We start from the raw sequence: 24,225 nt of genomic DNA, 5'->3' as shown, positions 1-24,225 counted from the left end.
CATGGTCTGTGAGTCCCTGCCCCCCCCTTTTGGCCTGTATAGCCCCATGGTCTGTGAGTCCCTGCCCCCCCCCTTGTGGCCTGTATAGCCCCATGGTCTGTGAGTCCCTTCCCCCACTGTCCTGTAGCCATTCAGGGTGATGGCACCTCACGGGTGTAGACTTTAGGGGGATGTGCGGTGTGGATGAGAAGAGAATGATGAGAGGGATCCCCACAGACAGGCAGAAGTCAGGGTTGTGATTCTTGTGTTCTCCAGCAGGGCGGCGCTGTATCTGATGAGTTCTCTCCACTTTGCAGGTCTCTGCGCTCTTTCTATAAACCATTCCAACTCCTTCCTGGCATACCCTGGCAGCTCCTCCACGGGGGAGATCGTGGTGTACGACGCCAACATGCTGGTGAGTCATGTGACCTGCCTGGTGATTGAATACTTGTCCCATGGAGCTTACAATCTAATGGGGAAGCGGCCAGCGGAGATGGTTCTGTATGAAAGCCGGCCTCTTCCCTTCTAATTATTTCAATATTCTAATCCCTGGTGGGGGGACGGAATAAAGGTCCTCTTGTGGGGGGGGTCCTCCTTGTAGGGGGAGATGGAAGGAAGGTCCTCTTGTAGGGGGAGATGGAAGGAAGGTCCTCTTGTAGGGGAGAGGCCCTTTTGTAGGGGGATCTGGAAGGAAGGTCCTCTTGTAGGGGGATCTGGAAGGAAGGTCCTCTTGTAGGGGGATCTGGAAGGAAGGTCCTCTTGTAGGGGGATCTGGAAGGAAGGTCCTCTTGTAGGGGGATCTGGAAGGAAGGTCCTCTTGTAGGGGGAGATGGAAGGAAGGTCCTCATGTAGGGGGAGATGGAAGGAAGGTCCTCTTGTAGGGGGATCTGGAAGGAAGGTCCTCTTGTAGGGGGATCTGGAAGGAAGGTCCTCTTGTAGGGGGAGATGGAAGGAAGGTCCTCTTGTAGGGGGAGATGGAAGGAAGGTCCTTTTGTAGGGGGAGATGGAAGGAAGGTCCTCTTGTAGGGGAGAGGTCCTCTTGTAGGGGGAGATGGAAGGAAGGTCCTCTTGTAGGGGGAGATGGAAGGAAGGTCCTCTTGTAGGGGAGATGGAAGGAAGGCCCTCTTGTAGGGGAGAGGTCCTCTTGGAGATGGAAGGAAGGTCCTCTTGTAGGGAGAGATGGAAGGAAGGTCCTCTTGTAGGGGGAGATGGAAGGAAGGTCCTCTTGTAGGGGGAGATGGAAGGAAGGTCCTCTTGTAGGGGGAGATGGAAGGAAGGTCCTCTTGTAGGGGAGATGGAAGGAAGGCCCTCTTGTAGGGGAGAGGTCCTCTTGGAGATGGAAGGAAGGTCCTCTTGTAGGGGGAGATGGAAGGAAGGTCCTCTTGTAGGGGGAGATGGAAGGAAGGTCATCTTGTAGGGGAGAGGTCCTCTTGTAGGGGGAGATGGAAGGAAGGTCCTCTTGTAGGGGGAGATGGAAGGAATGTCCTCTTGTAGGGGAGATGGAAGGAAGGTCCTCTTGTAGGGGAGATGGAAGGAAGGTCCTCTTGTAGGGGGAGATGGAAGGAAGATCCTCTTGTAGGGGGAGATGGAAGGAAGGCCCTCTTGTAGGGGAGAGGTCCTCTTGTAGGGGGAGATGGAAGGAAGGTCCTCTTGTAGGGGGACGGAAGGAAGGTCCTCTTGTAGGGGAGAGACCCTCTTGTAGGGGGAGATGGAAGGAAGGTCCTCTTGTAGGGGGAGATGGAAGGAAGGTCCTCTTGTAGGGGGATCTGGAAGGAAGGTCCTCTTGTAGGGGGAGATGGAAGGAAGGTCCTCTTGTAGGGGGAGATGGAAGGAAGGTCCTCTTGTAGGGGGAGATGGAAGGAAGGTCCTCTTGTAGGGGGAGATGGAAGGAAGGTCCTCTTGTAGGGGAGAGGTCCTCTTGTAGGGGGAGATGGAAGGAAGGTCCTCTTGTAGGGGGAGATGGAAGGAAGGTCCTCTTGTAGGGGAGATGGAAGGAAGGCCCTCTTGTAGGGGAGAGGTCCTCTTGTAGGGGGAGATGGAAGGAAGGTCCTCTTGTAGGGGGAGATGGAAGGAAGGTCCTCTTGTAGGGGGAGATGGAAGGAAGGTCATCTTGTAGGGGAGAGGTCCTCTTGTAGGGGGAGATGGAAGGAAGGTCCTCTTGTAGGGGGAGATGGAAGGAAGGTCCTCTTGTAGGGGAGATGGAAGGAAGGTCCTCTTGTAGGGGAGATGGAAGGAAGGTCCTCTTGTAGGGGGAGATGGAAGGAAGGTCCTCTTGTAGGGGGAGATGGAAGGAAGGTCCTCTTGTAGGGGAGAGGTCCTCTTGTAGGGGGAGATGGAAGGAAGGTCCTCTTGTAGGGGGAGATGGAAGGAAGGCCCTCTTGTAGGGGAGAGGTCCTCTTGTAGGGGGAGATGGAAGGAAGGTCCTCTTGTAGGGAAGATGGAAGGAAGGTCCTCTTGTAGGGGAGAGGCCCTCTTGTAGGGGGACGGAAGGAAGGTCCTCTTGTAGGGGGACGGAAGGAAGGTCCTCTTGTAGGGGAGAGACCCTCTTGTAGGGGGAGATGGAAGGAAGGTCCTCTTGTAGGGGGAGATGGAAGGAAGGTCATCTTGTAGGGGAGAGGTCCTCTTGTAGGGGGAGATGGAAGGAAGGTCCTCTTGTAGGGGGAGATGGAAGGAAGGTCCTCTTGTAGGGGAGATGGAAGGAAGGTCCTCTTGTAGGGGAGATGGAAGGAAGGTCCTCTTGTAGGGGGAGATGGAAGGAACGTCCTCTTGTAGGGGGAGATGGAAGGAAGGTCCTCTTGTAGGGGGAGATGGAAGGAAGGTCCTCTTGTAGGGGAGAGGTCCTCTTGTAGGGGGAGATGGAAGGAAGGCCCTCTTGTAGGGGGAGATGGAAGGAAGGCCCTCTTGTAGGGGGAGATGGAAGGAAGGCCCTCTTGTAGGGGGAGATGGAAGGAAGGCCCTCCTTGTAGGGGGAGATGGAAGGAAGGTCCTCTTGTAGGGGGAGATGGAAGGAAGGTCCTCTTGTAGGGGGAGATGGAAGGAAGGTCCTCTTGTAGGGGAGATGGAAGGAAGGTCCTCTTGTAGGGGAGAGACCCTCTTGTAGGGGGAGATGGAAGGAAGGCCCTCTTGTAGGGGGAGATGGAAGGAAGGCCCTCCTTGTAGGGGGAGATGGAAGGAAGGTCCGCTTGTAGGGGGAGATGGAAGGAAGGTCCTCTTGTAGGGGGAGATGGAAGGAAGGTCCTCTTGTAGGGGGAGATGGAAGGAAGGTCCTCTTGTAGGGGAGAGACCCTCTTGTAGGGGGAGATGGAAGGAAGGTCCTCTTGTAGGGGAGATGGAAGGAAGGTCCTCTTGTAGGGGGAGATGGAAGGAAGGTCCTCTTGTAGGGGGAGATGGAAGGAAGGTCCTCTTGTAGGGGAGATGGAAGGAAGGTCCTCTTGTAGGGGAGAGGTCCTCTTGTAGGGGGAGATGGAAGGAAGGTCCTTTTGTAGGGGGAGATGGAAGGAAGGTCCTTTTGTAGGGGGAGATGGAAGGAAGGTCCTCTTGTAGGGGGAGATGGAAGGAAGGTCCTCTTGTAGGGGAGAGGTCCTCTTGTAGGGGGAGATGGAAGGAAGGTCCTCTTGTAGGGGGAGATGGAAGGAAGGCCCTCTTGTAGGGGGAGATGGAAGGAAGGTCCTCTTGTAGGGGAAGATGGAAGGAAGGTCCTCTTGTAGGGGAGAGGTCCTCTTGTAGGGGGACGGAAGGAAGGTCCTCTTGTAGGGGAGAGGCCCTCTTGTAGGGGGAGATGGAAGGAAGGTCCTCTTGTAGGGGGACGGAAGGAAGGAAGGAAGGTCCTCTTGTAGGGGGAGATGGAAGGAAGGTCCTCTTGTAGGGGAGATGGAAGGAAGGTCCTCTTGTAGGGGAGAGACCCTCTTGTAGGGGGAGATGGAAGGAAGGTCCTCTTGTAGGGGGAGATGGAAGGTCCTCTTGTAGGGGAGAGGCCCTCTTGTAGGGGGACAGAAGGAAGGTCCTCTTGTAGGGGGACGGAAGGAAGGTCCTCTTGTAGGGGAGAGACCCTCTTGTAGGGGGAGATGGAAGGAAGGTCCTCTTGTAGGGGGAGATGGAAAGAAGGTCCTCTTGTAGGGGGAGATGGAAGGAAGGTCCTCTTGTAGGGGGAGATGGAAGGAAGGTCCTCTTGTAGGGGGAGATGGAAGGAAGGTCCTCTTGTAGGGGGAGATGGAAGGAAGGTCCTCTTGTAGGGGGAGATGGAAGGAAGGTCCTCTTGTAGGGGGAGATGGAAGGAAGGTCCTCTTGTAGGGGGAGATGGAAGGAAGGTCCTCTTGTAGGGGAGAGACCCTCTTGTAGGGGGAGATGGAAGGAAGGTCCTCTTGTAGGGGGAGATGGAAGGAAGGTCCTCTTGTAGGGGAGAGGTCCTCTTGTAGGGGGAGATGAAAGGAAGGTCCTCTTGTAGGGGGAGATGGAAGGAAGGTCCTCTTGTAGGGGGGAGATGGAAGGAAGGTCCTCTTGTAGGGGGGAGATGGAAGGAAGGTCCTCTTGTAGGGGGAGATGGAAGGAAGGTCCTCTTGTAGGGGGAGATGGAAGGAAGGTCCTCTCGTAGGGGAGAGGTCCTCTTGTAGGGGGAGATGGAAGGAAGGTCCTCTTGTAGGGGGACGGAAGGAAGGAAGGTCCTCTTGTAGGGGGAGATGGAAGGAAGGTCCTCTTGTAGGGGAGATGGAAGGAAGGTCCTCTTGTAGGGGAGAGACCCTCTTGTAGGGGGAGATGGAAGGAAGGTCCTCTTGTAGGGGGAGATGGAAGGAAGGTCCTCTTGTAGGGGAGAGGCCCTCTTGTAGGGGGACAGAAGGAAGGTCCTCTTGTAGGGGGACGGAAGGAAGGTCCTCTTGTAGGGGAGAGACCCTCTTGTAGGGGGAGATGGAAGGAAGGTCCTCTTGTAGGGGGAGATGGAAGGAAGGTCCTCTTGTAGGGGAGAGGCCCTCTTGTAGGGGGAGATGGAAGGAAGGTCCTCTTGTAGGGGGACGGAAGGAAGGAAGGTCCTCTTGTAGGGGGAGATGGAAGGAAGGTCCTCTTGTAGGGGAGATGGAAGGAAAGTCCTCTTGTAGGGGAGAGACCCTCTTGTAGGGGGAGATGGAAGGAAGGTCCTCTTGTAGGGGGAGATGGAAGGAAGGTCCTCTTGTAGGGGAGAGGCCCTCTTGTAGGGGGACAGAAGGAAGGTCCTCTTGTAGGGGGACGGAAGGAAGGTCCTCTTGTAGGGGAGAGACCCTCTTGTAGGGGGAGATGGAAGGAAGGTCCTCTTGTAGGGGGAGATGGAAGGAAGGTCCTCTTGTAGGGGGAGATGGAAGGAAGGTCCTCTTGTAGGGGGAGATGGAAGGAAGGTCCTCTTGTAGGGGGAGATGGAAGGAAGGTCCTCTTGTAGGGGGAGATGGAAGGAAGGTCCTCTTGTAGGGGGAGATGGAAGGAAGGTCCTCTTGTAGGGGGAGATGGAAGGAAGGTCCTCTTGTAGGGGGAGATGGAAGGAAGGTCCTCTTGTAGGGGAGAAGGAAGGTCCTCTTGTAGGGGAGATGGAAGGAAGGTCCTCTTGTAGGGGAGAGACCCTCTTGTAGGGGGAGATGGAAGGAAGGTCCTCTTGTAGGGGGAGATGGAAGGAAGGTCCTCTTGTAGGGGAGAGGTCCTCTTGTAGGGGGAGATGGAAGGAAGGTCCTCTTGTAGGGGGAGATGGAAGGAAGGTCCTTTTGTAGGGGGAGATGGAAGGAAGGTCCTCTTGTAGGGGAGAGGTCCTCTTGTAGGGGGAGATGGAAGGAAGGTCCTCTTGTAGGGGGAGATGGAAGGAAGGTCCTCTTGTAGGGGGAGATGGAAGGAAGGTCCTCTTGTAGGGGGAGATGGAAGGAAGGTCCTCTTGTAGGGGGAGATGGAAGGAAGGTCCTCTTGTAGGGGAAGATGGAAGGAAGGTCCTCTTGTAGGGGGACGGAAGGAAGGTCCTCTTGTAGGGGGACGGAAGGAAGGTCCTCTTGTAGGGGAGAGGCCCTCTTGTAGGGGGAGATGGAAGGAAGGCCCTCTTGTAGGGGGAGATGGAAGGAAGGTCCTCTTGTAGGGGGAGATGGAAGGAAGGTCCTCTTGTAGGGGAGATGGAAGGAAGGTCCTCTTGTAGGGGAGAGACCCTCTTGTAGGGGGAGATGGAAGGAAGGTCCTCTTGTAGGGGGACGGAAGGAAGGTCCTCTTGTTGGGGGACGGAAGGAAGGTCCTCTTGTAGGGGGAGATGGAAGGAAGGTCCTCTTGTAGGGGAGATGGAAGGAAGGTCCTCTTGTAGGGGAGAGACCCTCTTGTAGGGGGAGATGGAAGGAAGGTCCTCTTGTAGGGGAGATGGAAGGAAGGTCCTCTTGTAGGGGAGAGACCCTCTTGTAGGGGGAGATGGAAGGAAGGTCCTCTTGTAGGGGAGATGGAAGGAAGGTCCTCTTGTAGGGGAGAGGTCCTCTTGTAGGGGGAGATGGAAGGAAGGTCCTCTTGTAGGGGGAGATGGAAGGAAGGTCCTCTTGTAGGGGGAGATGGAAGGAAGGTCCTCTTGTAGGGGGAGATGGAAGGAAGGTCCTCTTGTAGAGGGAGATGGAAGGAAGGTCCTCTTGTAGGGGGAGATGGAAGGAAGGTCCTCTTGTAGGGGAGAGGCCCTCTTGTAGGGGGACGGAAGGAAGGTCCTCTTCTAGGGGGACGGAAGGAAGGTCCTCTTGTAGGGGAGAGGCCCTCTTGTAGGGGGAGATGGAAGGAAGGTCCTCTTGTAGGGGGACGGAAGGAAGGTCCTCTTGTAGGGGGAGATGGAAGGAAGGTCCTCTTGTAGGGGAGATGGAAGGAAGGTCCTCTTGTAGGGGAGAGACACTCTTGTAGGGGGAGATGGAAGGAAGGTCCTCTTGTAGGGGGACGGAAGGAAGGTCCTCTTGTAGGGGAGATGGAAGGAAGGTCCTCTTGTAGGGGAGACGGAAGGAAGGTCCTCTTGTAGGGGGACGGAAGGAAGGTCCTCTTGTAGGGGGAGATGGAAGGAAGGTCCTCTTGTAGGGGAGATGGAAGGAAGGTCCTCTTGTAGGGGAGAGACCCTCTTGTAGGGGGAGATGGAAGGAAGGTCCTCTTGTAGGGGGAGACGGAAGGAAGGTCCTCTTGTAGGGGGAGATGGAAGGAAGGTCCTCTTGTAGGGGGAGATGGAAGGAAGGTCCTCTTGTAGGGGGAGATGGAAGGAAGGTCCTCTTGTAGGGGGAGACGGAAGGAAGGTCCTCTTGTAGGGGGAGATGGAAGGAAGGTCCTCTTGTAGGGGGAGATGGAAGGATGGTCCTCTTGTAGGGGGAGACGGAAGGAAGGTCCTCTTGTAGGGGGAGATGGAAGGATGGTCCTCTTGTAGGGGGAGACGGAAGGAAGGTCCTCTTGTAGGGGAGAGGTCCTCTTGTAGGGGGAGATGGAAGGAAGGTCCTCTTGTAGGGGGAGATGGAAGGAAGGTCCTCTTGTAGGGGGAGATGGAAGGAAGGTCCTCTTGTAGGGGGAGATGGAAGGAAGGTCCTCTTGTAGAGGGAGATGGAAGGAAGGTCCTCTTGTAGGGGGAGATGGAAGGAAGGTCCTCTTGTAGGGGAGAGGCCCTCTTGTAGGGGGACGGAAGGAAGGTCCTCTTCTAGGGGGACGGAAGGAAGGTCCTCTTGTAGGGGAGAGGCCCTCTTGTAGGGGGAGATGGAAGGAAGGTCCTCTTGTAGGGGGACGGAAGGAAGGTCCTCTTGTAGGGGGAGATGGAAGGAAGGTCCTCTTGTAGGGGAGATGGAAGGAAGGTCCTCTTGTAGGGGGAGATGGAAGGAAGGTCCTCTTGTAGGGGAGATGGAAGGAAGGTCCTCTTGTAGGGGAGACGGAAGGAAGGTCCTCTTGTAGGGGGACGGAAGGAAGGTCCTCTTGTAGGGGGAGATGGAAGGAAGGTCCTCTTGTAGGGGAGATGGAAGGAAGGTCCTCTTGTAGGGGAGAGACCCTCTTGTAGGGGGAGATGGAAGGAAGGTCCTCTTGTAGGGGGAGACGGAAGGAAGGTCCTCTTGTAGGGGGAGATGGAAGGAAGGTCCTCTTGTAGGGGGAGATGGAAGGAAGGTCCTCTTGTAGGGGGAGATGGAAGGAAGGTCCTCTTGTAGGGGGAGATGGAAGGAAGGTCCTCTTGTAGGGGGAGACGGAAGGAAGGTCCTCTTGTAGGGGGAGATGGAAGGAAGGTCCTCTTGTAGGGGGAGACGGAAGGAAGGTCCTCTTGTAGGGGGAGATGGAAGGAAGGTCCTCTTGTAGGGGGACGGAAGGAAGGTCCTCTTGTAGGGGGAGATGGAAGGAAGGTCCTCTTGTAGGGGAGATGGAAGGAAGGTCCTCTTGTAGGGGAGAGACACTCTTGTAGGGGGAGATGGAAGGAAGGTCCTCTTGTAGGGGGAGACGGAAGGAAGGTCCTCTTGTAGGGGGAGATGGAAGGAAGGTCCTCTTGTAGGGGGAGATGGAAGGAGGGTCCTCTTGTAGGGGGAGATGGAAGGAAGGTCCTCTTGTAGGGGGAGATGGAAGGAAGGTCCTCTTGTAGGGGGAGACGGAAGGAAGGTCCTCTTGTAGGGGGAGATGGAAGGAAGGTCCTCTTGTAGGGGGAGACGGAAGGAAGGTCCTCTTGTAGGGGGAGATGGAAGGAAGGTCCTCTTGTAGGGGGATGGCATTCACCCCAAAAAAAGCATTCGTCCAATCACTAAATGTCCTGAGAACGTTCCGTCCAAAATCTACCAGTGTGGTCAGCTTAAATCTTCGGAGGCCGGTGAAGTTCTCCAGAGCCCCCCCCCCCCCCTTTTCAGGAAATGCTCGATGTAACTCCACCCATCAGTGTCCCCGCCTTTCCTTCTCCTAATGATGATGATGATATCACTGATGAGGTCATAGAGGTGGAATTACATTTTTAAAAAAATTTAAACTCCTCCTTCCTTTTCCTGCAGAAAACTGAATGCTCCATTCCAGCTCATGACAGTCCCCTGGCTGCCATCGCCTTCAGTCCTCCGGGGACCAAACTGGCCAGCGCCTCTGAAAAAGTGAGTCCGGTGCTTTGTGCATCCTTTCTCCGCCCACAACAGACACCACTGACCCGCCTCTTCCCTACAGGGGACGGTGATCCGTGTCTTCTCCATCCCAGAGGGACAGAGACTGTACGAATTCCGCAGAGGAATGAAGAGGTCAGATTTCCATACACTGCCACCACTCCACCCCTTTCTACTATACTCCGCCTACACTGCAACTAATCCACCCCTTTCTACTATACTCCGCCTACACAGTCACTACTCCACCCCTTTCTACTATACTCCGCCTACACTGCAACTAATCCACCCCTTTCTACTATACTCCGCCTACACTGCAACTAATCCACCCCTTTCTACTATACTCCGCCTACACAGTCACTACTCCACCCCTTTCTACTATACTCCGCCTACACTGCAACTAATCCACCCCTTTCTACTATACTCCGCCTACACTGCCACCACTCCACCCCTTTCTACTATACTCCGCCTACACAGTCACCACTCCACCCCTTTCTACTATACTCCGCCTACACTGCCACCACTCCACCCCTTTCTACTATACTCCGCCTACACTGCCACCACTCCACCCCTTTCTACTATACTCCGCCTACACTGCCACCACTCCACCCCTTTCTACTATACTCCGCCTACACTGCAACTAATCCACCCCTTTCTACTATACTCCGCCTACACAGTCACCACTCCACCCCTTTCTACTATACTCCGCCTACACTGCCACTACTCCACCCCTTTCTACTATACTCCGCCTACACTCCAACTAATCCACCCCTTTCTACTATACTCCGCCTACACTGCAACTAATCCACCCCTTTCTACTATACTCCGCCTACACAGTCACCACTCCACCCCTTTCTACTATACTCTGCCTACACTGCCACCACTCCACCCCTTTCTACTATACTCCGCCTACACAGTCACTAATCCACCCCTTTCTACTATACTCCGCCTACACTGCAACTAATCCACCCCTTTCTACTATACTCCGCCTACACAGTCACTACTCCACCCCTTTCTACTATACTCCGCCTACACAGTCACTAATCCACCCCTTTCTACTATACTCCGCCTACACTGCCACTACTCCACCCCTTTCTACTATACTCCGCCTACACTGCCACCACTCCACCCCTTTCTACTATACTCTGCCTACACTGTCACCACTCCACCCCTTTCTACTATACTCCGCCTACACTGCCACCACTCCACCCCTTTCTACTATACTCCGCCTACACTGCCACTACTCCACCCCTTTCTACTATACTCCGCCTACACTGCAACTAATCCACCCCTTTCTACTATACTCCGCCTACACAGTCACTAATCCACCCCTTTCTACTATACTCCGCCTACACTGCCACTACTCCACCCCTTTCTACTATACTCCGCCTACACTGCCACCACTCCACCCCTTTCTACTATACTCTGCCTACACTGTCACCACTCCACCCCTTTCTACTATACTCCGCCTACACTGCCACTACTCCACCCCTTTCTACTATACTCCGCCTACACTGCAACTAATCCACCCCTTTCTACTATACTCCGCCTACACAGTCACTAATCCACCCCTTTCTACTATACTCCGCCTACACTGCAACTAATCCACCCCTTTCTACTATACTCCACCTACACAGCCACCACTCCACCCCTTTCTACTATACTCCGCCTACACTGCCACTACTCCACCCCTTTCTACTATACTCCGCCTACACAGTCACTACTCCACCCCTTTCTACTATACTCCGCCTACACAGTCACTAATCCACCCCTTTCTACTATACTCCGCCTACACTGCCACTACTCCACCCCTTTCTACTATACTCCGCCTACACAGCCACCACTCCACCCCTTTCTACTATACGCCACCTACACAGCCACTACTCCACCCCTTTCTACTATACTCCGCCTACACAGCCACTACTCCACCCCTTTCTACTATACTCCGCCTACACAGCCACTACTCCACCCCTTTCTACTATACTCCGCCTACACAGTCACTAATCCACCCCTTTCTACTATACTCCGCCTACACTGCAACTAATCCACCCCTTTCTACTATACTCCGCCTACACAGTCACTAATCCACCCCTTTCTACTATACTCCGCCTACACTGCCACTACTCCACCCCTTTCTACTATACTCCGCCTACACTGCAACTAATCCACCCCTTTCTACTATACTCCGCCTACACTGCCACCACTCCACCCCTTTCTACTATACTCCGCCTACACTGCCACTACTCCACCCCTTTCTACTATACTCCGCCTACACTGCAACTAATCCACCCTTTTCTACTATACTCCGCCTACACAGTCACTAATCCACCCCTTTCTACTATACTCTGCCTACACTGCAACTAATCCACCCCTTTCTACTATACTCCGCCTACACAGTCACTACTCCACCCCTTTCTACTATACTCCGCCTACACAGTCACTAATCCACCCCTTTCTACTATACTCCGCCTACACTGCCACTACTCCACCCCTTTCTACTATACTCCGCCTACACTGCCACCACTCCACCCCTTTCTACTATACTCCGCCTACACTGCCACCACTCCACCCCTTTCTACTATACTCCGCCTACACTGTCACCACTCCACCCCTTTCTACTATACTCCGCCTACACTGTCACCACTCCACCCCTTTCTACTATACTCCACCTACACTGCCACCACTCCACCCCTTTCTACTATACTCCGCCTACACTGCAACTAATCTACCCCTTTCTACTATACTCCACCTACACTGTCACCACTCCACCCCTTTCTACTATACTCCGCCTACACTGTCGCTACTCCACCCCTTTCTACTATACTCTGCCTACACTGCCACCACTCCACCCCTTTCTACTATACTCCACCTACACAGCCACCACTCCACCCCTTTCTACTATACTCCACCTACACTGCCACCACTCCACCCCTTTCTACTATACTCCGCCTACACTGCAACTAATCTACCCCTTTCTACTATACTCCACCTACACTGCCACCACTCCACCCCTTTCTACTATACTCCGCCTACACTGTCACTAATCCACCCCTTTCTACTATACTCCGCCTACACTGCCACCACTCCACCCCTTTCTTCTATACTCCGCCTACACTGCAACTACTCCACCCCTTTCTACTATACTCCGCCTACACTGTCACCACTCCACCCCTTTCTACTATACTCCGCCTACACTGTCCCCACTCCACCCCTTTCTACTATACTCCGCCTACACTGTCACCACTCCACCCCTTTCTACTATACTCCGCCTACACTGCCACCACTCCACCCCTTTCTACTATACTCTGCCTACACTGTCACCACTCCACCCCTTTCTACTATACTCTGCCTACACTGTCACCACTCCACCCCTTTCTACTATACTCTGCCTACACTGCCACCACTCCACCCCTTTCTACTATACTCCGCCTACACTGTCACTACTCCACCCCTTTCTACTATACTCCGCCTACACTGTCACCACTCCACCCCTTTCTACTATACTCCGCCTACACTGCCACCACTCCACCCCTTTCTACTATACTCCGCCTACACTGTCCCCACTCCACCCCTTTCTACTATACTCCGCCTACACTGTCACCACTCCACCCCTTTCTACTATACTCCGCCTACACTGCCACCACTCCACCCCTTTCTACTATACTCCGCCTACACTGCCACCACTCCACCCCTTTCTACTATACTCCGCCTACACTGCCACCACTCCACCCCTTTCTACTATACTCTGCCTACACTGTCACTAATCCACCCCTTTCTACTATACTCTGCCTACACTGCAACTAATCCACCCCTTTCTACTATACTCCGCCTACACAGTCACTACTCCACCCCTTTCTACTATACTCCGCCTACACAGTCACTAATCCACCCCTTTCTACTATACTCCGCCTACACTGCCACCACTCCACCCCTTTCTTCTATACTCTGCCTACACTGTCACCACTCCACCCCTTTCTACTATACTCCGCCTACACTGCCACCACTCCACCCCTTTCTACTATACTCTGCCTACACTGTCACCACTCCACCCCTTTCTACTATACTCCGCCTACACTGCCACCACTCCACCCCTTTCTACTATACTCCACCTACACAGCCACTACTCCACCCCTTTCTACTATACTCCGCCTACACTGCAACTAATCCACCCCTTTCTACTATACTCCGCCTACACTGTCCCCACTCCACCCCTTTCTACTATACTCTGCCTACACTGCCACCACTCCACCCCTTTCTACTATACTCCACCTACACTGCCACCACTCCACCCCTTTCTACTATACTCCGCCTACACTGCAACTAATCTACCCCTTTCTACTATACTCCGCCTACACTGTCGCTACTCCACCCCTTTCTACTATACTCTGCCTACACTGCCACCACTCCACCCCTTTCTACTATACTCCACCTACACTGCCACCACTCCACCCCTTTCTACTATACTCCGCCTACACTGCCACTACTCCACCCCTTTCTACTATACTCCGCCTACACAGTCACTACTCCACCCCTTTCTACTATACTCCGCCTACACTGCCACCACTCCACCCCTTTCTACTATACTCTGCCTACACTGTCACCACTCCACCCCTTTCTACTATACTCCACCTACACTGCCACCACTCCACCCCTTTCTACTATACTCCGCCTACACTGTCGCTACTCCACCCCTTTCTACTATACTCCGCCTACACTGCAACTAATCTACCCCTTTCTACTATACTCCACCTACACTGCCACCACTCCACCCCTTTCTACTATACTCCGCCTACACTGTCACTAATCCACCCCTTTCTACTATACTCCGCCTACACTGCCACCACTCCACCCCTTTCTTCTATACTCCGCCTACACTGCAACTACTCCACCCCTTTCTACTATACTCCGCCTACACTGTCACCACTCCACCCCTTTCTACTATACTCCGCCTACACTGTCCCCACTCCACCCCTTTCTACTATACTCCGCCTACACTGTCACCACTCCACCCCTTTCTACTATACTCCGCCTACACTGCCACCACTCCACCCCTTTCTACTATACTCTGCCTACACTGTCACCACTCCACCCCTTTCTACTATACTCTGCCTACACTGTCACCACTCCACCCCTTTCTACTATACTCTGCCTACACTGCCACCACTCCACCCCTTTCTACTATACTCCGCCTACACTGTCACTACTCCACCCCTTTCTACTATACTCCGCCTACACTGTCACCACTCCACCCCTTTCTACTATACTCCGCCTACACTGCCACCACTCCACCCCTTTCTACTATACTCCGCCTACACTGTCCCCACTCCACCCCTTTCTACTATACTCCGCCTACACTGTCACCACTCCACCCCTTTCTACTATACTCCGCCTACACTGCCACCACTCCACCCCTTTCTACTATACTCCGCCTACACTGCCACCACTCCACCCCTTTCTACTATACTCCGCCTACACTGCCACCACTCCACCCCTTTCTACTATACTCTGCCTACACTGTCACCACTCCACCCCTTTCTACTATACTCTGCCTACACTGTCACCACTCCACCCCTTTCTACTATACTCCGCCTACACTGCCACCACTCCACCCCTTTCTACTATACTCCACCTACACAGCCACTACTCCACCCCTTTCTACTATACTCCGCCTACACTGCAACTAATCCACCCCTTTCTACTATACTCCGCCTACACTGTCCCCACTCCACCCCTTTCTACTATACTCTGCCTACACTGCCACCACTCCACCCCTTTCTACTATACTCCACCTACACTGCCACCACTCCACCCCTTTCTACTATACTCCGCCTACACTGCAACTAATCTACCCCTTTCTACTATACTCCGCCTACACTGTCGCTACTCCACCCCTTTCTACTATACTCTGCCTACACTGCCACCACTCCACCCCTTTCTACTATACTCCACCTACACTGCCACCACTCCACCCCTTTCTACTATACTCCGCCTACACTGCCACTACTCCACCCCTTTCTACTATACTCCGCCTACACAGTCACTACTCCACCCCTTTCTACTATACTCCGCCTACACTGCCACCACTCCACCCCTTTCTACTATACTCTGCCTACACTGTCACCACTCCACCCCTTTCTACTATACTCCACCTACACTGCCACCACTCCACCCCTTTCTACTATACTCCGCCTACACTGTCGCTACTCCACCCCTTTCTACTATACTCCGCCTACACTACTCCAGCCTCATAATACCTCTGCTGCCCCCACCTGTTTTTTTGAGGTTCCTCTTCAGATTCCGATCAGAATCTGAAGAGGATGACTCATCAGGTCTCTGCTTTTACTATCAGCCAATAGGATAGCCGTTCCGGTTCTTGTTATGAAGGAGTTTTCTGATTGGTCATTGCTGGTGATTGTCTTTTCAGGTATGTCTCTATAAATTCCCTGGTGTTCAGTACAGACTGCCAGTTCCTGTGCGTGTCCAGCAACACGGAGACCGTGCACATCTTCCGCCTGGAGGTTCCCCTGGAGCGGTGAGTACCCCATCCTCCAACCCTGGACCTGTTGTCTATTACTAATGCTGCATTCAGCTGGTGTGGGAGATAATAGGTTGTGATGTCATAGTGGTGGGCGTGGTCTGCCTCATGCTCTATGGTCCTGTGTTCCTATCCTACAGAGCGCTCCGGCATTTCTCTACTTGCCAGGATTAGGCACATGCAGTCTTTTTTTTCCCGCCTCTAGTCCACCATGTGTGACCAGGAGGGTGAAAGATGAGTCAATTGGAGCAAACTGCAAGGCCCAAGATGGCGCCCACCTCCTCCTAGGTGGCCCCAGGAGGAGTCTGTCTTGAATCTGCAGAATTGTCTGTGGAGAGGAATGAAAGGTCTCGAGGGAGGAGAAGATCGATTTCCTCTTCTACCTCTGGATTTTTAAGGGGTCTCTGCTGGGCAGTAGATTCTTAGGGCGGGTAGAACTTGTAAAGGAATTCCAGAAGTCCACTTTAAAGGCCCATCGCTCTTTAGGAGCTTCCGTCACCTATTTACACCCCCACACTGCCTCTGATGAGTTGGGGGTACATTGATGGAGACCGGTTAGGGTTTGGGTCTTTTAATATGCAGATTTCCTTTTGATTCCCCCCCCACCATTGCCTTGAGTCACACTGGCTGTAGTAGGGGCGGGTGGTGGCCCCGCTGGCTGTAGTGGAGGCGGAGTGGTGGCCCCGCTGGCTGTAGTAGGGGGCGGAGTGGTGGCCCCGCTGGCTGTAGTAGGGGGCGGAGTGGTGGCCCCGCTGGCTGTAGTAGGGGGCGGAGTGGTGGCCCCGCTGGCTGTAGTAGGGGGCGGGTGGTGGCCCCGCTGGCTGTAGTGGAGGCGGAGTGGTGGCCCCGCTGGCTGTAGTAGGGGGCGGAGTGGTGGCCCCGCTGGCTCCCAGTGATGCATCTTCTAGAACGTCTCCTATCTTCCTTTCTATGATTTCTAACCGTTTCACATTCTTTCCTGGAATTTTGGCTAAAACACCAAATCTTGTAACTCTTGTTTATGGACGCAACAATTTATAGCCAAAGCATCCACTTTATTGTACATAAAACCTACAATCCCAAAACCAAAAGGTTTGTATGTTTTTTTTGTGTACAATAAAATGGATTGATAATGACTATCAGGGTCACAATGGTTGCACTTGGGCCCAGGCCCTGGCATTCCACCACTATGAGGGGCCCAGCGAGGTTTCTGGCTGCAGGGCTCTGAGCTGAGGGCGTCTTTCATACAGCCCAGAGCCTGGGAGAGGAGAGGGGGAAGTCAATCTGCTCCCTCTCCTCCTGCCCCCCCCTCCTGTGTGTGCTCCCCGGCATGGATGGGAGAGGAAAGGGCTGATCTGCCCCCTCTCCTCCCGCCCCCCCCTCCTGTGTGTGTGCTCCCCGGCACGGATGGGAGAGGAAAGGGCTGATCTGCCCCCTCTCCTCCCGCCCCCCCCTCCTGTGTGTGCTCCCCGGCACGGATGGGAGAGGAAAGGGCTGATCTGCCCCCTCTCCTCCCGCCCCCCCTCCTGTGTGTGCTCCCCGGCACGGATGGGAGAGGAAAAGGCCGATCTGCCCCCTCTCCTCCCGCCCCCCCTCCTCCTGTGTGTGCTCCCCGGCATGGATGGGAGAGGAAAGGGCTGATCTGCCCCCTCTCCTCCCGCCCCCCCCTCCTGTGTGTGTGCTCCCCGGCACGGATGGGAGAGGAAAGGGCCGATCTGCTCCCTCTCCTCCTGTGTGTGTGCTCCCCAGCATGGATGGGAGAGGAAAAGGCCGATCTGCTCCCTCTGCTCCCGCCCCCCCCTCCTGTGTGTGTGCTCCCCGGCACGGATGGGAGAGGAAAAGGCCGATCTGCCCCCTCTCCTCCCACCCCCCCTCCTGTGTGTGCTCCTCGGCATGGATGGGAGAGGAAAGGGCCGATCTGCTCCCTCTCCTCCCGCCCCCCCTCCTGTGTGTGCTCCTCGGCATGGATGGGAGAGGAAAGGGCCGATCTGCTCCCTCTCCTCCCGCCCCCCCCTCCTGTGTGTGCTCCCCGGCACAGATGGGAGAGGAAAGGGCCGATCTGCCCCCTCTCCTCCCCCCCCCCCCTCTCCTCCTGTGTGTGTGCTCCCCGGAATGGATGGGAGAGGAAAGGGCTGATCTGCCCCCTCTCCTCCCGCCCCCCCCTCCTGTGTGTGTGCTCCCCGGCATGGATGGGAGAGGAAAGGGCCGATCTGCTCCCTCTGCTCCCGCCCCCTCCTCCTGTGTGTGTGCTCCCCGGCACGGATGGGAGAGGAAAGGGCTGATCTGCCCCCTCTCCTCCCGCCCCCCCTCCTGTGTGTGTGCTCCTCGGCATGGATGGGAGAGGAAAAGGCCGATCTGCTCCCTCTCCTCCCCCCCCCCTCCTCCTGTGTGTGTGCTCCTCGGCATGGATGGGAGAGGAAAGGGCCGATCTGCCCCCTCTCCTCCCGCCCCCCCTCCTCCTGTGTGTGTGCTCCTCGGCATGGATGGGAGAGGAAAAGGCCGATCTGCTCCCTCTCCTCCCCCCCCCCTCCTCCTGTGTGTGTGCTCCCCGGCATGGATGGGAGAGGAAAGGGCCGATCTGCCCCCTCTCCTCCCGCCCCCCCTCCTCCTGTGTGTGCTCCCCGGCACGGATGGGAGAGGAAAGGGCCGATCTGCCCCCCCCTCCTCCTGTGTGTGCTCCCCGGCACGGGTGGGAGAGGAAAGGGCCGATCTGCTCCCTCTCCTCCCGCCCCCCCTCCTCCTGTGTGTGCTCCCCGGCATGGATGGGAGAGGAAAGGGCCGATCTGCTCCCTCTCCTCCCGCCCCCCCTCCTCCTGTGTGTGCTCCCCGGCATGGATGGGAGAGGAAAAGGCTGATCTGCCCCCCCCTCCTCCTGTGTGTGCTCCCCGGCACGGGTGGGAGAGGAAAGGGCCGATCTGCTCCCTCTCCTCCCGCCCCCCCTCCTCCTGTGTGTGCTCCCCGGCATGGATGGGAGAGGAAAGGGCTGATCTGCTCCCTCTCCTCCCGCCCCCCCCTCCTGTGTGTGCTCCCCGGCACGGATGGGAGAGGAAAGGGCCGATCTGCCCCCTCTCCTCCCCCCCCCCCCCCCCTCCTGTGTGTGTGCTCCTCGGCATGGATGGGAGAGGAAAAGGCCGATCTGCCCCCTCTCCTCCTGCCCCCCCCCCTCCTGTGTGTGCTCCTCGGCATGGATGGGAGAGGAAAGGGCCGATCTGCCCCCTCTCCTCCCGCCCCCCTCCTGTGTGTGCTCCCCGGCATGGATGGGAGAGGAAAGGGCCGATCTGCTCCCTCTCCTCCCGCCCCCCCCTCCTCCTGTGTGTGTGCTCCCCGGCATGGATGGGAGAGGAAAGGGCCGATCTGCTCCCTCTCCTCCCGCCCCCCCCCTCCTGTGTGTGTGCTCCCCGGCATGGATGGGAGAGGAAAGGGCCGATCTGCCCCCTCTCCTCCCGCCCCCCCCCTCCTGTGTGTGTGCTCCCCGGCACGGACGGGAGAGGAAAGGGCCGATCTGCTCCCTCTCCTCCTGTGTGTGTGCTCCCCGGCACGGATGGGAGAGGAAAGGGCCGATCTGCTCCCTCTCCTCCCCCCCCCCCCTCCTCCTGTGTGTGTGCTCCCCGGCACGGATGGGAGAGGAAAGGGCCGATCTGCTCCCTCTCCTCCCGCCCCCCCCTCCTGTGTGTGCTCCCCGGCACGGATGGGAGAGGAAAGGGCTGATCTGCCCCCTCTCCTCCCCCCCCCCCCCTCCTGTGTGTGTGCTCCCCGGCACGGATGGGAGAGGAAAGGGCCGATCTGCTCCCTCTCCTCCCCCCCCTCCTCCTGTGTGTGTGCTCCCCGGCATGGATGGGAGAGGAAAAGGCTGATCTGCCCCCCCCTCCTCCTGTGTGTGTGCTCCCCGGCATGGATGGGAGAGGAAAGGGCCGATCTGCTCCCTCTCCTCCCGCCCCCCCCTCCTGTGTGTGTGCTCCTCGGCATGGATGGGAGAGGAAAGGGCCGATCTGCTCCCTCTCCTCCCCCCCCTCCTCCTGTGTGTGTGCTCCCCGGCACGGATGGGAGAGGAAAGGGCCGATCTGCTCCCTCTCCTCCCCCCCCTCCTCCTGTGTGTGTGCTCCCCGGCATGGATGGGAGAGGAAAAGGCTGATCTGCCCCCCCCCTCCTCCTGTGTGTGTGCTCCCCGGCATGGATGGGAGAGGAAAGGGCCGATCTGCTCCCTCTCCTCCCCCCCCCCCCCCTCCTGTGTGTGTGCTCCCCGGCATGGATGGGAGAGGAAAGGGCCGATCTGCTCCCTCTCCTCCCGCCCCCCTCCTGTGTGTGCTCCCCGGCATGGATGGGAGAGGAAAGGGCCGATCTGCTCCCTCTCCTCCCGCCCCCCTCCTGTGTGTGTGCTCCCCGGCACGGATGGGAGAGGAAAGGGCCGATCTGCTCCCTCTCCTCCCGCCCCCCCCTCCTGTGTGTGTGCTCCCCGGCACGGATGGGAGAGGAAAGGGCTGATCTGCTCCCTCTCCTCCCGCCCCCCCCTCCTGTGTGTGTGCTCCCCGGCATGGATGGGAGAGGAAAGGGCCGATCTGCTCCCTCTCCTCCCGCCCCCCCCCCCTCCTGTGTGTGCTCCCCGGCACGGATGGGAGAGGAAAGGGCCGATCTGCTCCCTCTCCTCCCGCCCCCCCCCTCCTGTGTGTGCTCCCCGGCACAGATGGGAGAGGAAAAGGCTGATCTGCTCCCTCTCCTCCCGCCCCCCCTCCTGTGTGTGCTCCCCGGCACGGATGGGAGAGGAAAGGGCCGATCTGCTCCCTCTCCTCCCGCCCCCCCTCCTGTGTGTGTGCTCCCCGGCACGGATGGGAGAGGAAAGGGCCGATCTGCCCCCTCTCCTCCCGCCCCCCCTCCTGTGTGTGCTCCCCGGCATGGATGGGAGAGGAAAGGGCCGATCTGCTCCCTCTCCTCCCGCCCCCCCCTCCTGTGTGTGTGCTCCCCGGCACGGATGGGAGAGGAAAGGGCCGATCTGCTCCCTCTCCTCCCGCCCCCCCCTCCTGTGTGTGCTCCCCGGCATGGATGGGAGAGGAAAGGGCCGATCTGCTCCCTCTCCTCCCCCCCCCCCCCTCCTGTGTGTGTGCTCCCCGGCACGGATTGGCTGCGTAGATCTCACACAGTTCCTTTAATACTTTGTATTCCGGAGATCTCCAGAACCTTCCATGACAGGCTCATTGCTTCGCATGCAGCCATTAATAATAATGTGCCCCCCCCTTTATACCCCTGAAGTTGTGATTGGGTGGATTCAGTTGTGAATGGGACACCGGCTCTTCCCGGGAACATTCTTGGAGATTTTGGTACCGTTGTGTCGCTGGATAGAATTTCTACATTCGGAACTTCTCGAGTCTCTTCTGTATCAGCCCTGTGATGTCACACTGCTCCGCCTCCACAAAGCACAGCGATTGGTTAGACAACTTCCTGCAGGAAATGGAGTGTCTGATCCCATCTGAATGCAGCAAGAGCACCCTTCTAGCCACGCCCCCTGTGCATCCAATTGGGTTTCTGGCTGATAACTTGCGTTCTGATTGGTTTTCATCTCCCCAGGTTGGAGGAGGCGTCTTCCTGGAGCGGCTACATGGGGAAGATGTTTACGGCGGCATCGAACTACCTCCCAGCTCAGGTGTCAGACATGATGAACCAGGACCGGGCATTCGCCACCGTGCGTCTCACCTTCTCCGGGCACAAGAACATTTGCACTTTGGTGACGTAAGTACATCTATGACACTAACGAATATCGCTCCCTGATTGGCCGAAAATCATTAACTTGTCCTGTCTGCTTCCAGAATTCAGAAACTTCCCCGACTCCTGGTTGCCTCATCCAGTGGCCATCTCTACATCTACAACGTGGACCCGCAGGATGGGGGCGAGTGTGTCCTGATCCAGAAACACAGGTGACTAGTGTGGGAGTGGGGCACCATAGTATGACTGGTGGCGGGGTCCGGGACTGGTGGCGGGGTCCGTACTGGGACTGGTGGCGGGGTCCGTACTGGGACTGGTGGCGGGGTCCGTACTGGGGCCGGGACTGGTGGCGGGGTCCGTACTGGGGCCGGGACTGGTGGCAGGGTCCGTACTGGGGCCGGGACTGGTGGCGGGGTCCGTACTGGGACTGGTGGCGGGGTCCGTACTGGGGCCGGGACTGGTGGCGGGGTCCGTACTGGGGCCGGGACTGGTGGCAGGGTCCGTACTGGGGCCGGGACTGGTGGCGGGGTCCGTACTGGGACTGGTGGCGGGGACTATACTGGGACTGGTGGCGGGGACTATACTGGGACTGGTGGCGGGGTCCGTACTGGGGCCGGGACTGGTGGCGGGGTCCGTACTGGGACTGGTGGCGGGGACTATACTGGGACTGGTGGCGGGGACTATACTGGGACTGGTGGCGGGGACTATACTGGGACTGGTGGCGGGGACTATACTGGGACTGGTGGCGGGGACTGTACTGGGACTGGTGGCGGGGACTGTACTGGGACTGGTGGTGGGGACTGTACCGTGTGACGTCTTGTGACTGGGACAAGTGGTCCTCTTCTGGTGTCTCTGCAGCCTCCTGGATTGTGAGAAGTCGGATAAAGGTGGAGACGGATCAGCAGAGAGTTCAGCGCCAACGTCTTATGCTGCCACAGTAGCCAGGCCAAGTAACGTCCCCTCCTCATCCGCTGTGACAGGTGAGGGCGCCCCCTGGAGGGGAAGCTGGGGGACAATGGTTTAGGGGTGACATTTACATTTGTTTGCACCAACCTCAGGTTACTCAGAAGATGGCGGGGCGCTGCGCGGCGAGCTTCTTCCAGAACACGAGTTTGCCGTTGGACCGGTTCAGTTGGACGATGAGAGAGAATTTCCTCCTGTGAGCATTCGGGGTCCCTGAGAGAACTTGGGGGGGAAGGGGTCGCTCACCCCGCACCGCGCCGCGCACTTTACACACCAAGAACTGTGCCGGAGGCGCCTTCAGTCCGCCATAGAACCGTCTACAGATATTTCTGTTCTATCGTATACAGCCAGTGCTGGGTGCCAACCCCCGCCTTGTATTAGCCCCCCCCCCCCCGCCTTGTATTAGTTCCCAACCCCCCCCCCGCCTTGTATTAGTCCCCCCCCCCCCACCTTGTATTAGTTCCCAACCCCCCCCCCCCCCACCTTGTATTACTTCCCAACCCCCCCCCGCCTTGTATTACTTCCCAACCCCCCCCCACCTTGTATTACTTCCCAAACCCCCCCCCCACCTTGTATTAGTTCCAAACCCCCCCCCCGCCTTGTATTAGTTCCCAACCCCCCCCCCCCCCGCCTTGTATTAGTCCCCCCCCCCCCCCTTGTATTAGTCCCCAACCCCCCCCCCACCTTGTATTGGTTCCCAACCCCCCCCCCCCACCTTGTATTAGTTCCCAACCCCCCCCCCCACCTTGTATTAGTTCCCAACCCCCCCCCCCCCGCCTTGTATTAGTTCCCAACCCCCCCCCCCCGCCTTGTATTAGTTCCCAACCCCCCCCCCCACCGTGTATTAGTTCCCAACCCCCCCCCCCCCCCCACCGTGTATTAGTTCCCAACCCCCCCCCCTGCCTTGTATTAGTTCCCAACCCCCCCCCACCTTGTATTAGTTCCCACCCCCCCCCCCCCCGCCTTGTATTAGTTCCCAACCCCCCCCCCCCCCGCCTTGTATTAGTTCCCCCCCCCCCCCGCCTTGTATTAGTTCCCAACCCCCCCGCCCCCTGCCTTGTATTAGTTCCCTACCTCCCCCCCCGCCTTGTATTAGTTCCCAATCCCAGCCTTGTTCCCTTCCCCCATGTGACCTCTGATGTCATAGGCTCATCCCAGAGGTGGGTGTGACCTCTGATATCGTCCACTGATGGAGGTGTGTATGGGAGGGGGGGGGGGTCAGTACAAATCGAGGTGAATCATTCTGCATGTCCCCTTAGATGTTAGATAAACCTGCACACTGCCTGTATGTACACCGCCATGGTATGTGTGTGCGCCTTCCCCTTCCGTGCCACCCCCATCCTTGTCTTCCAGGCGAGCCGTGCCATGTTGTATTTCTAGCCCCTCCCCCGCACTCGGGAGAATAAGATGTTTTGTTTTGGTTTTGGTAGATAAGTTTGTGTCGCAGAGGTCAGAGGTCAGAGAGGGACGCCGTGCCGTGACCAGACAAGGAGCCGCCGAGTCGCAGGTGTGGGACTAATATGGAGGATGTTTACTATTGTAAGATATTCATGTATTGTACAAATGTTCATATAATAAATACTCTGCAATGTCCGGCTCTGTGACTCCTCCTACGAGGAACTCTCCACCACAGCGGGAAGGGTTTGTGCCCCGCCCACAGCGGGAAGGGTTTGTGCCCTGCCCACATCAGGAATGGTTTGTGCCCCGCCCACATCGGCAATGGTTTGTGCCCCGCCCACATCGGCAATGGTTTGTGCCCCGCCCACATCGGCAATGGTTTGTGCCCCGCCCACATCGGCAATGGTTTGTGCCCCGCCCACATCGGCAATGGTTTGTGCCCCGCCCACATCGGCAATGGTTTGTGCCCCGCCCACATCGGCAATGGTTTGTGCCCCGCCCACAGCAGGAATGGTTTGTGCCCCGCCCACAGCAGGAATGGTTTGTGCCCCGCCCACAGCAGGAATGGTTTGTGCCCCGCCCACATCAGTAATAGTGTCTCTGCCCCTCCCACATCAATAATGGCGTGTGTCT

General features: G+C 56.8%; 1 protein-coding gene across 1 annotated transcript; it reads left to right on the top strand.

The window, feature by feature from the left end:
- Positions 1–259: 259 nt before the first annotated feature.
- Positions 260–23,787, top strand: WIPI1 (WD repeat domain, phosphoinositide interacting 1). The gene is made up of 9 exons (XM_040330690.1): positions 260–394; positions 8,928–9,020; positions 9,091–9,161; positions 15,448–15,555; positions 21,097–21,258; positions 21,336–21,443; positions 22,090–22,211; positions 22,290–22,390; positions 23,625–23,787. Exons 1-9 carry the CDS (start codon positions 275–277, stop codon positions 23,673–23,675), a joined length of 936 nt encoding a protein of 311 aa, XP_040186624.1. The 5' UTR covers positions 260–274; the 3' UTR covers positions 23,676–23,787.
- The last annotated feature ends 438 nt before the right edge of the window (positions 23,788–24,225 follow it).

Source organism: Rana temporaria, chromosome 12 (assembly GCF_905171775.1).
Source record: "Rana temporaria chromosome 12, aRanTem1.1, whole genome shotgun sequence".
NCBI lineage: Eukaryota > Metazoa > Chordata > Amphibia > Anura > Ranidae > Rana > Rana temporaria.
Note: the sequence above shows the minus strand (reverse complement) of the source record. Positions and strands in the feature narration are given on the sequence as shown.